Below are 14,193 nucleotides of genomic sequence, written 5' to 3' on the forward strand. Positions count from 1 at the left end.
ACCCAATTACGTGATCTATAACTGTACATTTAAAATCCATAAACACATGATTTTTTTCTATGCAGTGAGCTACCAGGGGTGCTTCCCTGCGTTGATGTGTGATATTAAATCTGTGATCATTTAACCGCTGTTTTAAAGCCTGTGTGGTTTTCCCACATATATTTTTGGACACATACATTTCAAGGCATAGACTACATGAGTACTATTGCAGTCTGTATTACATCTAAGCTTTTTTTTTTTTTGTCATCCCTAGGGTTAATGAACACATTTGTAGTATCCATACTGTATATACTGTCCAAATATGGATACTACAAATGTGTTCATTAACCCTAGGGATGACAAAAATAATTTTGTCCTCCACCTTTTAAGATACTGCCTATCCAATTGAAACAGCTTTAGACTTGTTACAGATGGACCAACAATAAAAAAAAACGACAATGTGGATGTAGCAGCTCATAGGTTTGCTTGCTGTGTTTTGAGTGAATGGGGATGACGGCTGCGCTGGGCAGGGGAAACTTAGACTTCCTATTTGGCTTCCTTCCTTACAGTGGACTAGATAGGCTCACTTCCACTCCTGTTTATTAAACCTCCTTGGTTTAATAGACAGGAGCCCAACTGATGTCAAAATGTTGAAACTAATTAGGTATATCTCAGTTTCCCCTTCCCCATGCAGCCGTCATCACCATAATCTCAAAACAAAGCAAGCAAACCTATGAGCTGCTGCATCCATGTTGTCGCTCTTTATTGTTGGTAGCATTTGTATTTAATCTCACTTATATTTTCAAACATGCTGGCTTGTGCAGCATACGGATGTAAACAGAGGAAGTATAATAAAGGAATAACTTTTAAAAGGTAGAGTAGTAATTTGTTAGTGTTGAGCTCAGTTTTGGAGGCCGTATCTTGCTAAAGATGAAAAAAGACTGGAAGCGGTGCAAAGAAAATCTACGAAAATGGTATGGGATTTGTGTTGCAAACCGTACAAGGAGAGACTTGCTGACCTGAAGATGTATACCTTGGAGGAAAGGAGAAACAGGGGTGATATGATACAGACGTTCAAATATTTGAAAGGTATTAATCCGCAAACGAACCTTTTCCGGAGACGGGAAGGCGGTAGAACTAGAGGACATGAATTGAGGTTGAAGGGGGGCAAACTCAGAACTAATGTCAGGAAGTATTTTTTCACGGAGAGGGTGGTGGATATGTGGAATGCCCTCCCGTGGGAGGTGGTGGAGATGAAAATGGTAATGGAATTCAAACATGTGTGGGTTAAACACAAAGGAATCCTGTGTAGAAGGAATGGGTCTACGGAATCTTAGGCAGAGATTGGGTGGTGACGCCGGTAACTGGGAAACAAAACGAGAGCTGGGCAGACTTCTACAGTCTACGCCCTGATCATGACTAAATAGATAGGGATGGGCTGGAGTGTAAATTTTAAGGGGCTTCGATGTTAGCTTCAGAACTTAGTACAAGAACAGTACTGGGCAGACTTCTACGGTCTGTACCCTGAGAAAGGCAAGGACAAATCAAACTCGGGTATACATATAAAGTATCACATACCAAAATGCGTTTATTTTGTTGGGCAGACTGGATGGACCGTACAGGTCTTTATCTGCTGTCATTTACTATGTTACTATGTGGAGAAGTGGCCTAGTGGTTAGAGTGGTGGACTTTGGTCCTGGGGAACTGAGTTCAATTCCCACTTCAGGCACAAGCAGCTCCTTGGGACTCTGGGCAAGTCACTTAACCCTCCATTGCCCCAGGTACAAATAAGTACCTGTATACAATATGTAAGCCGCATTGAGCCTGCCATGAGTGGGAAAGCACAGGGTACAAATGTAACAAAAATAAATTCTGTTATTATACTTCCTCTGCTCAAGCTGGCATGTTTGAAACTATAAATGAGATTAAGTAAAAACGCTACCAACAATAAAGCACGACAACATCACTCATGATGTATTGTAAGCCACATTGAGCCTGCAAAGAGGTGGGAAAATGTGGGATACAAATGCAATAAAAAAATAAATAAACATAGATGCAGCAGCTCATAGGCTTGCTTGCTTTGTTTTGAGTGAACAGGGATGACAGCTGCACTGGGAAGGGAAACTTAATCTGACCTACTTGGCAGCGTTCTGACATCACTTCAGCTCCTGTGTTTTAAACCTCCTTGGCGTCTTCCGACTGCTAGTGACGTCTCCTCGTAACGTACCTCGAACTGACGTGGCGCCGGCGGCTGATTGGCTACGTCGCTCGGTCCGGCTCGCGAAGCGGCGAAGGGAAAATGGGTATGGGGAGAATAAAGATGAGCGGGCTGCTTGGTGCTCCGGTGTTGTTCGTGCTGTGTTCGGTGTTGCGGGGGACGGCTGGCAGTAACGCTAGAGCTCTCCCCTCCATCAGCGATGATATCCCCTTCAGGCTCACCTGGCCCGGTCCCGAAGTTACTCTGGTTAGTGTCTATAGGCAAAACTGCGGTTACTGCATCCCATCAGAGGGTTTGTGGGGCGTCTGCGTGCACGTATCGTTCAAGTAATCAAAGTTTAATATTGCCAAGTTCTTATTTGTTATTTTCACAAGTTGTTGAATGAAAAGTAGCGTACCCATCAGAAGATCAACATTTTAGTAGTGTAAAATTTACTCTGCTTGAGATCAGCTACCTCATTGCAGAAGTGGACTCTTGGTTGAAAGCTTATGCCTCAAAAGAATTGGTTATCCTGTAATAGGTGCAGAAGTTCAGTTCTGGGGGGGGGGAGTGCTGCCGCTGCCGCCATGAATGTGAGCATTTGCATGCATACCACCTTCTTTGTATGTCTTATGCACGTGGGTCAGGGAGAGCCTGAAAGCATAACTGCAGCCCTCAAAGGCTGAGCTTGTGTACTCTTAGGGGCCCGCCGATATTCAGACCATGGGAGTTAACTTAGTTTGATTTGCTTACTTTATTTATTTTTTGTCTATTAGATTGTAAGCTCTTTGAGCAGGGACTGTCTTTCTTCTATGTTTGTGCAGCGCTGCGTATGCCTTGTAGCGCTATAGAAATGCTAAATAGTAGTAGTTAACCAGGCTGCCTCCCATGGTTGCCAGTCAGCATTGAATATCCAGTTTATTTTGGCGGGTTTAAATTTAACCCGTGAAGTTGATATTCAGCGCCAGCCTGCGAAGTTTAAACCGTGTAAAGATAGGCCTGCTATTTCGGTGGCCCAGCTTGGCTGCCAAACTTAGCCAGCGATGCACTGAGTATTTGCAGATAGCGGGTTATAGCGTGCTAACTGCAAATATTCAACGGGCGATAACTGGATATCTCCCAGTGAATATTTGTTGATAGCCGGTTAAGCACTATTTAACCGGCCAGGAGCCAGTGCTGGATGGCTAAATAGCGCTGAATATTGGGCGGTTAGTCTGTAAGGTGTGATAAACCTCTTTGGTAGTTTTTTTGCTCAAGATTAACATGGTACCCCTCTGGAACTGCAGAAGGTGACAGTGTTCCAGTCGAATGCTCTCTGTACTGCTAAGTATAATTTCAGGGTTTATAGTGAAAATGTGGAGGGTTTGCATGCTATGAATTTTAAGTATGTGGTATGGTCAAGAAGGTGCAATCAACATATTTGATGACTATATCCTAATTGTGATGCTGAACGTTTTCTATTTATCCTCTTTTCTTCACATACCTATATATGTTGAGAAATTTTAGGGCAAGTAAATACTAGTTCACCAGCACAGAGTTGGTCTGATCACTTGTGTGAGGTTAGTAAGGTACAGACCACTGCTTAGGAATGAGTTTAAGTCAGAGTAACAATTGTCTATACTAGAATCTTATATAGTTGAGAAGAGCTTCAATAGACACTTTTGCAAACCAAGAGGATGGGCACAGATGAGGCTACTGGTAGCAGGCCTTGGCCTTACATTTATTCTGATTCTCTTGCCCTTCAAGAATACTGAACTTAGCTTCAAATCCTGTTCTCAGGTTTCTGAAGCTGCAGTACAGTGCAAAACATATGTGGATATTGTCAGGCTCCTTGAGTGCCTTGCCTATTCAGCAAAACAGTTATGAAATCATCTTATTTTATATAAAGCTGATGTTGTGTGAAGTAAACATAGCCACATTAACCCATTAGTGCCCAATGTTCCCATATTTATTCCCATATATGGGCACATTGGGCACTAATGGGTTAATAGGATATAGTTTTACAGTATTATACAGACTAGGTAAGGGAGCTCTTTATAGCTCAGAGATCTTTGCTGTTTTTCAACCAGAGGCCAGTTTGAACTTATTTTGACAATGTGAGACCCAAGACGGTCACCAGACAAACTGGGAGATACCATATTTTATCCACCCCCATCTCCTTCAAGCTGGCTCGCCCCTTCTCTAGTTTTTAATCTCCCCCCCTACCTTCTCTACAGGCTTATTTGTGGTGCCATGCTTTGAAAAGCTGTTTTGTTTTCTTCCAGCACCACATAGCTCGCAGTTAAGTATAAACTGCATGGTGTTTGTGGGGGTTTTAGACAGTACATAGCGCAAACTCATCGAAGGCTACCTGGTACAAATATTAAACAGAGTAACCAACTGTTGGTGAAGCATGCCAGCAGCAAGTCTGAGGAAAAGGTGGGGTGAGGGTTCTTCAGTACACAATCAGAAGGTCAGTGGGGCCCACCGCTGGTGTCAGGTCTCAAAGCAGCAACTAGGTTTGTGAGCCCTTGGGCCGCTGTCAAGGAGCGGCAGTGGCAGGCAAAACCACCCCAACCAACACTGGGCTAAGACACACACAAAGCAGGGACTGCAGACAGGGATAAGCAAAGCAGGAACACACTTGGCAAGAACACTTGGACTGGAACACAGGACTGGAGCAAGACTTCACCTGCACTTGACCACCCTTCCCCAGGAGCTGAACCCCTGGGTGCAGGTGGCCGGCAGGACTTACCGGACTGGGCAGGAACTGGATACCAGCAGGACACACACAACAGAGTCAAGACTACAAGCTGCCAGGCAGCCACTAAGACAGAAACACAGACAGGAGGGAGTCAGGACTAAAAGCTGCCAGGTAGCCACTAAGACAGAAACACAGACAGGAGGGAGTCAGGACTAAAAGCTGCCAAGCAGTCACTAATAAAGAACACAGACACAAGACAAGGAAATACAGACCAGAAGCAAGACTAGGAACTAAACAATAAAACCAAAGCTAACTACACACAAACAAACAAGAACCAGGCAAGAACTCAGAATAAAACTGGACTAGGCAGAAGTGCACAGAGCACACCCACATACAAGGGACCTTAGACGGTGCAAAGGCAAACACAGAAGTTTCTAGGTGATTAATAAAGCCCATCAGCTGCAGCAATCACAAGGCAACTATGGGTGCTGTTCAGGTACAAACAAGGAAGCAATTCTGGCAGCCCGGAAGATCTGGACTGAACTAGGCTGAAGTCTGGAACGGGTGACAATAGACAGTCCATTGCAGCCACCAGGTCTGGCCACCAGAGGGTGAGGTGAGTACAGACAAGGAAACGGTCACAAACGTGACAGCTGGCTGCCAGGCTTTCAAGGAAGAACACTTTGTCATAGAACATCTGAGTGACCTGGGTGGGGCAGTTGCAGGAATGCCAAGAGAACTTACTGGGTTTTAATAAGCTAGTAGAGCATTTGTGGCAGTAGACCATAGGCAGGTGATGAAGGTGCAGAGAGAGGAGGATACAAGAGTGTGGGGTGAACTATAAAGGTAGGAAACAGTACCTGCGAAGGCTGGGTTTGAGTGAACTGAAGACAAGGTGAAAAGTCTGAGTGCAGGGTTTGGGAGAAATGGTTATCAATAGAAATCAAACAAAATAAAACATGGAAAAGAAAATAAGATGATACCTTTTTTATTGGACATAACTTAATACATTTCTTGATTAGCTTTCGAAGGTTGCCCTTCGTCAGATCGGAAATAAGCAAATGTGCTAGCTGACAGTGTATATAAGTGAAAACATTCAAGCATTACTATGACAGTCTGACAGGGTGGGAGGATGGGGGTGGGTAGGAGAAATGGTTGAAATGCGTAGAGGAAAGAGAGGTGTGCAGTGACTTTTTAAAAAGAGGATATTTGATATGAGCACAGAAGTATGGGTAGTGGGTATAGCAGAGCAATATAATAGCCCCTGACTTACATTGTAATGTGTTCTGTTTGTACATTTTGAGAAGCATTTGCTTATTTTGTACACAGCTGTGGGTAGAAATTTTTTTTCTTTTGCTGGTAGAGCAGATTATAAATCTCCAGACCACATTCCCAAATCCAGAGTCCTCTGAAATCTGAATTGTAGGATGATGTAGGATTTCTAGTTCACTGTGGATAGCGACTGATCTCCCTTCTCCAGGAGCTAGAATCAGGCTTTTTTTCATCACTGATTCACTGGGCTGGATTGTCTCTTGTTATATCTCCAAGGGACAATATGATAGGTTACTTGTCGGAAATTGCTGCATATATTGTTTGACAAATTTAGATTATTGGCTTGTATTAAGGTGGTGGACTCTGGTCCTGAGGAACTGAGTTCGATTCTCATTGCAGCTCCTTGTGACTCTGGGCAAGTCACTTAACCCTCCATTGCCCCAGGTACAAATAAGTACCTGTATATGTAAGCCACATTGAGCCTGCCATGAGTGGGAAAGCGCGGGGTACAAATGTAACTAAAATTAAAAAAAAAATTAAATATTAAGACATGGCAGCATGTTTGGAGGTGCGACTTTGGTTACCCATTAATTCTCAGGTACAGTTCAAGAGGTTGATGTTTGTTTTTGTTTTTTCTTTTTTAAACAATATATGGCCTGGTGCTAAAACATTGGAAGAATTGACTGCAAGAGTATGTACCAGAAAGAGCCCTTTGTTCCATCGGTCAAGGCCAGGGTGGCTGTCGGGGCTGAATTAGGTTTGTGCTTTCCAGATTAGAGAGGGCTTTTTCAGTAGCAGTTCCTCCATGTTGGAATAAGCTGTCAACAGAGCTTTGTGGTGATTCAAATTATCTTCTGTTTTGGAGGGTTATAAAAACCCGACTGTTGGCAGGCATGCGCAGAAATTGCAAAGGGCTGATTTTGTTTTTGGAACTGATACTGAAGTAAGGGATAACCTTTAATATATTCAGTCATTTTTATGGACCTTGGGCAAATGTGTAGGGTTTTGCTGATGTTGGGTACTTTTGTATAGGCTGTGGGATTTTGGGGAGAGTGGTTGATGGAGGGAGGAGTTTGATGCTGCCGTATGTATGTACCCAATGAGACACAGACATTAAAACAGAGTAATGCAGAGGGTAAATGTAGGAAAAACTGGTAAGTATTGAGTGTGATCGTGTGAACTGTCAGAGGTAAAGGACTTTTCTGTCATATCCTGAAGTAATCTAGTGTTCCAGCGAATAAAAGCATGACTGATAGTAAGTGCTCACAGACTGCACATAAACTATAAAACTGAACCATAATAATCACTTAAAGACGCTCATAATTAAGTGATATTGACCTACCTACCTGGAACTCTACTAGCTCATCAGGTACATTCTTGAATCTCCACTATCCAAGCTGTAGGGGATTGAAATATAAATTAACGCATGCATCTAGCTTCTCCTACATATGCACGCAAATTTGGAATGAATTACCAAAATCCATAAAAATAACCCATGACACAGTGAACTTCCGTAAACTATTGAAAACCTATTTATTTAAGAAAGCATACAATAACAACTCATCCTAAATACCAACTAACAAAACGTACTTATACAAAAATGTATTCTTTGTCTTAATTGTTTATGCTCAATTATCCTGATTTATAGTTTAATATTCCTAATTAATCAAGTTAATCTGTCATGAATGAAGTTTAACCTAATATCTTTCAGTTCTTATCATAAGACAAACTTTCTTTCCTGTAACCTAATCCACTATGTCTCCTCTTCCTCAACTATGTATTTCTCCTCTCTGGAACTGGTAATCACCACTTACGGAACTATGTAAGCCACATTGAGCCTGCAAATAGGTGGGAAAATGTGGGATACAAATGTTATAAATAAATAAATAATGCTTATTGCGCTTTGTTTCAGATTTCTTTCTGCATGGACCTAGGTTTTGGGTGAATTGCATACATAGACACCTGGATTGTATATAGTGCGCCCAAATTTCTAGGTCAAACTTTGTGCAGCAGAAATGCACGTGTAAATAAATTGACTAATGAGATCAGGTACATCAATAATTGAGCTAACAACCAATTATTGATATTAACTAGCCTTTGAGCCCGTGAAAACGGGCTACTTTTGGAATGGGGGGTTCCGAGCCCCCCCGCCGCCGCCCCTCCACCCGGCCCGAGCAGCACTGTATTCAGCACGCAGCAGCAAGCACATCAGCAAAGCTGCCGTCAGGGCGGGCTTCCTTCTCTGCATGTGTCCCGCCCTCGTGTGACGTAACGTCGGCGAGGGCGGGACAAAGGCAGAGAAGGAAGCCCGACGGCAGCTTTGCTGATGTGCCTGCTGCTGCGTGGTGATGTAAGTTCACAGTGCTTGGGCCAGATGTAGGGGCGGAGGGGGAGCGGTTCCGACGTCTGCAGCATGCCAGTAGAGACTTCCCTCTCTGTCCCGCCCCCGTCATCACGTATTAACACGGGGGCGGGGCAGAGAGGGAAGTCTCTCTACTGCGCATTTGCGAGTGAGTACGGGCACTCGCCGTTTATATGTTTGATTGGCAATCTTAAAATTTTGCACATACATCTCCTGCACACTATTCTATAAGCCCGGCACCTAACTTTAATCATTCATTTCTGAAAAGGGAGCATGATACGAAGGCAGTAGAACAAGAGGACATGAAATGAGATTGAAGGGGGGCAGACTCAAGAAAAATGTCGGGAAGTATTTTTTCACGGAGAGAGTGGTGGATGCTTGGAATGCCCTCCCGCGGGAGGTGGTGGAAATGAAAACGGTAACGGAATTCAAACATGCGTGACATAAACATAAAGGAATCCTGTTCAGAAGAAATGGATCCTCAGGAGCTTAGCCGAGATTGGATAACAGAGCCGGTAGTGGGAGGCGGGGCTGCAGATTTACAGAATTCACCTGAAGCGCGCTTAAAGTTGAGTACCAGCATTTACACGTGCTTTTACCAGGCGTAAGTATGGTGCCCAAAAGTTAAGCATGAGATTTGCGCTGAGCGTGTCCTTTTATAGAATAGCCCTTAACTCTCAAGTTTTTTAGCGATTGAATTCCCTCCAGAATGTTCTCTTCCCAGTGCTCTGCGACAGGCAAAAGAGGATGTGTCCATTTTATGAGTTTACTGCCACTTTATTGTTCTGGTTCTTTCTTTATGCACGTTGTTCTTTTGTCTCATTTTAAAATGTTGCACTGCAAATTGCTGACTCAGTTTTCTGGAGTGTGAAAGAACAGTAGTACATCAAACTTGCATTTGAGAAGACAGCTGTTGCACATTTAACGCAGTTCTCACATTGAGTAAAGCCTGCAAGACTTAAAAGCACCTCAAGGTCTGCTTCATGATTACCTGTTTTCATGTGCGCAGCCCTGCAAGAAAACTTCGATCTCTGCTTAACTTTTTTTTTGTTCTCTTCTCAGCCTACAACCGGGATCCTGTACAGAGAAGATAATTATGTCATCATGACAACAACAGATAAAGAAAAGTATAAATGCTTGGTTCCATTACTAGCAAATGGGAATGAGGTAAGTCTGAATAATGTGGACACAGATGTTATTGCCTTCTAGATATGGGTGCCTCAGTGAGAGATTACTAATTTCTCTGTTTTACCCATTTGAGCATCACTTCCCTGCCCACAACGGACAGAACTGAAAATGAGGGGTTAAGTCTGTGTATGTATTTGTCTTCATTATCTGCTTTTCACCTAATCTGAGGCCCTAAAGCACATTACAGTCAAATTAAAAACACAAATCATAACATTTGACATGACAGTCCACTGTCAGTTCCATACAGTCAAGCAAAGGACCACTCAAAGAGCAAAGACTTCTCTCTCCTGTGAGTGCAGATAATTCCAAGTAGCAACTTCTAGATATCAAATGCAAACCACTGTGTACTTCCACTCCAGTACCATCCTGACCCTTCAAGTTCCATGCACACTGCTGCCTAGTAGGGGAGAGACTAGAGCAGGAAGCAGAGTTCTCTCGGATAACCAGCATATTTGATTACTGTTTTACTGTTTCACCTTTTCCCCTTTGTGCTAGATAATGTGGTTTTTACTGTACTTTGTTGCTTTCATATCCTCTACATGTTTTTAATTTTCTGTCTAATGTAGACAACGTTTCATAGACTGTCATTTTCAAGGTTTATTATTTTACTTCTTGATTATAGGTGATACTTTCATCCTTTGCTTGTGAAGTGACCTCTTTACCTTTTTATCTTTTCATCATTATTTAGCAGTAATTAGTTTCTTACTACTTCCTGCATTAATAGGAATTGTAACTAAATACATAAGTAATGCCATACTGGGAAAAGACCAAGGGTCCATCGAGCCCAGCATCCTGTCCACGACAGTGGCCAATCCAGGCCAAGGGCACCTGGCAAGCTTCCCAAACGTACAAACATTCTATACATATCTTTCCTTCTGAGAATGTTAACCAAAATGCTGATGTGCTCACAAATGTCACTTTGGCTCCTGCATCCAGGGCCTCATGGGTTCTCTACTATGATCTGTTCAAAGTTCAGCCACAGAACTAATTCTCATGTAACTCTTCAGGTAACTACACTGATGTCCATCCACTTCTTTATAGAGTTCAGACTTCTCTTACTTGCCTGAATGCATTCGTTCTGCAGCTGTTAATTACCTATCTGCTTTTTTTTTCCCCTCCCCTGTACCCTTCCTTATGAACCCCCTTTATCAGCTAAGCCACTCTTATTTGAATCCTTCTCCTCCATTGTCCACCCTATCTTCACACTTTCTACCTTGCTGTGTCATTTGCTTGGTTTCTATGTATATACTTCTCAAGTTGGTGCAGTATACTCCCTCTCCAGCCATATTGAAATCCAGTCTCAAATCTCACCTTTTGAGATATAAATCTTAACCACACCTCTTTAATAAAAATAACATCTTCCTTAGACTCCTGTTTGTCCTGGCTAGACCGTGAGCTCCATGGAGCAGTCATACTTACATTTATGTAGACAGTGCTGCATAGCCTAGTAGCACTTTAGGTTAAAGCAATTTTTATTGGTGAGCAAACAGAAAACAGACCAATGTATACAGGGTTCCAGTACATCAAGAAAACAAAAAGTGCTCTAAACAACCATATACAAAATCAAATTCACATTTTTCTGAAGTACAAGTCCTCTACCCCCAGCCCCCAACCAACCAATTACAGTAACCACCTTTAGTGTGGTTTCTGATGGTCTCTGGTGATTAATAGCAAAAATTGTAAGAGACAACAAAAGAGAGAAAAAGAAAACAGTCCCCTCCTCCCCTAGTAGCACTTTAGAAATCATTAGTAGTAATAATCTTAAGTGACATGTTAATGGACTTGAAACTAGCTCATTTATTTATGACATTTATATATCCCAAACAAGTTTGAGTTCAATATGGCTTACAATAAACAGTATTGGATACATAACAAAGAATAATACATAAAGTAATTTGTTGTAAGAATCTAATTTTACAATACAGTATCATAAACATACTGGGATAGCTATAGATGTTTAACATTTAGAAAATCTATTATGAATGAGAATTTGTACATAAAGCAGAGAGAAAGGTAATGGTAAATAGAGTAATAACCAATTCAGGTAATAATTAATTGTTTGAGACATGGTTGTTCTTTGTGAGGGTTTGTTTGAATAGGAATGATTTGAGGATTTTGTAGAATCTAGTATATTCCTGTACATTTCTTATTTTGGGTGGTAAGGAGTTCCACCATTTGGTTCCTAGGTAAGTGAAGTCTGCAGAGTAGACCATTTTGTAGATCACCTTTTTGCAATTTGGGAGGTATAGTCTGAGAGTTTCTTGCCTCATATTTAGCATTTCTTTGAGGTAAGTTTATTAATGGTACCATATAGTGCTGTGCCATGTAGTATTTGAAAGATAAAGGTACATAATTTGAAAGTGATTCTTGCTTTAATGGGAAGCCAGTGTAGAGTAATAAAGGGAAGGTACTTTCAACTCAAGAGATTTTGTATATGAACCTGGCTGCAGTGTTTTGAGCTGTTTGGAGTTTTTTTCAACAGGTACTCCTTACAGCCAGCATATATGGCATATGACTTGCTAGACCACTGTAGCTGCCAAGACAGTGCAGAGCAGTGTACAAACTAAAAAGAAAACAAACAGGAAAGTTAAACAGAAGTTTCAGAACGCCCCGGTTACCTTCCGTGTATTCTGGATGATTTCATTTTCAATGTTGTGATGTAATAACTGTAGCCTACCCATGTTATTGTGTAAGCCACATTGAGCCTGCAACTAGTGGGGAAAATGTGGGGTATAAATAAAATAACAGGTAAGGAAGAGGTCTGTCAGAAGCAGGGTGTCTAGTGTGTAGAAGTAATGTAATGTTTGTGCTGTCCATTCCTTCCAGGTACTGTAAGTTACACTTAAACACTGTCAATATGTACATTTTCCATTGTCAGGAAGAAGAAGGAGACTACAAAGGACCTACTCCTGGAGAGCTTTTGGAACCTCTGTATAAGCAAAGCAGCTGCTCTTTTAGGGTATGATCTCTTGGTTATCTTCAGACTTCTCTGTACAGCACGGGCCTGTAGTATTAGCATGCATTGCCACAAATTAGAACTGCTGGAGAACCAAGCCATTGCTCTTAATTATTTTATTTATTTTTGTTACATTTGTACCCCGCGCTTTCCCACTCATGGCAGGCTCAATGCGGCTTACATGGGGCAATGGAGGGTTAAGTGACTTGCCCAGAGTCACAAGGAGCTGCCTGTGCCGGGAATCGAACTCAGTTCCCCAGGACCAAAGTCCACCACCCTAACCACTAGGCCACTCCTCCACAAGCCATCACTTTTGCTTTTAACACAGTTAACTAACACTTCGTTTAGACCATACGTGTCACCGCGTATAAAGGATAAATGTCTCTGGCTGATGGAGAGTGCATTGAATAGTTCAGTATGAGGTTTGGCCACAGGTTCTTTAGCATAACCTTTGGCCGTGGGGGACATTTACTTTCAGTTCTAGAGCTTTAAGGTCTAAGTTTAGGAACACATTTTCTTCTGGGCTTTTTGGCTCAGATTTCAAACTCAAAGAACATGGGGATTTATCAATGGGCCAGGTAGCAGGTTGTTGATATGATCATTGCCAAAGCAGGATTAAACCTTTTGTCAAAGAGATGAAAAAAAAAATCTGGGTTTTGTACTTCAGAGACCAGCTATTGCTCTCTTGACTTGCTGGGATAGGAAATGCTGTGAAAGTAATAGTCCCAGCTGTTGTACAAAGGTGACACCTAGTGGCCAGACTCACAGTACACATGGTAGGAGGGGTAAGAGGGTGTTAAGGGGGAGTTAACCCAGATTGCAGTACTGGGCCTCATTCACTGATAAGCAAGTTTCTTTATAATATCTGCTTCCAGGATCACTGTCACTGTTAGATGTTACATTTAAGTCCATTTAGTAATCTTTTTAAATACAAACTCTTATGAATTACCTCATCTGCAAGCTCTTACTCACAGGTAATACCTACTGAACACATTCACTGATAGCTCAAATTCTTAAAAAATAATTCCTTTAAATTTCACTGTAGGAGCTAGAGTAGATTTGTCCTCACTTGCTTCTTGGGGTAGCCACTCTGGCATTATAACTATTGAAATAAGGGGAAGAGATTTTGAATTTAGCTCAACAGCTTTCAGTTGTAGTTCATAACGAGTTACATTCATGTGTAGTAGGTATTTTCCTGTCCCTGGAGGGCTTGCAATCTAAATTTGTAGCTGAAGCATTGGAGGGTTAAGTAACTTGCTCAAGTTCACAAGGAACCATAGTGGGAATTGAACTGGATATCTCTGGTTCTCAGCCTGCTGCTCTAATCATTAGACTGCTTCTCCACTGTGAAGAAATGAGACAGGAGCCTTGAGAAATAAAGGCTAAATTTTAGTTAATGCAATTGTTTTTTAAACTTATTTCTAGACCTAGAGGTTTTATTTCTCATCTGTTAATGAGATTGCTATCCTTGTAGTCTTTAATCAGACACCATCCCCCAGATTCTATAAAGGTTGCCCAGATTTCTGTGTAGATCTCAGATCTGCATTCAAAATTAA

The 14,193-nt window shown here is 41.9% G+C and overlaps 1 protein-coding gene across 1 annotated transcript in view; it reads left to right on the forward strand.

Moving 5' to 3' along the window:
* The first annotated feature begins 2,222 nt into the window (after nt 1-2,222).
* ERLEC1 (endoplasmic reticulum lectin 1) overlaps nt 2,223-14,193 on the forward strand; it is a 48,416-nt gene continuing 36,445 nt past the window's right edge. Inside the window, exons 1-3 of the mRNA XM_030195842.1 lie at nt 2,223-2,443; nt 9,556-9,660; nt 12,560-12,640. Of these exons, the coding sequence (XP_030051702.1) occupies nt 2,279-2,443; nt 9,556-9,660; nt 12,560-12,640 (351 nt within the window). The 5' untranslated portion in view covers nt 2,223-2,278. The remainder of the gene's footprint in view (nt 2,444-9,555; nt 9,661-12,559; nt 12,641-14,193) is intronic.

Source organism: Microcaecilia unicolor, chromosome 3 (assembly GCF_901765095.1).
Source record: "Microcaecilia unicolor chromosome 3, aMicUni1.1, whole genome shotgun sequence".
In the NCBI taxonomy this organism is placed as follows: domain Eukaryota; kingdom Metazoa; phylum Chordata; class Amphibia; order Gymnophiona; family Siphonopidae; genus Microcaecilia; species Microcaecilia unicolor.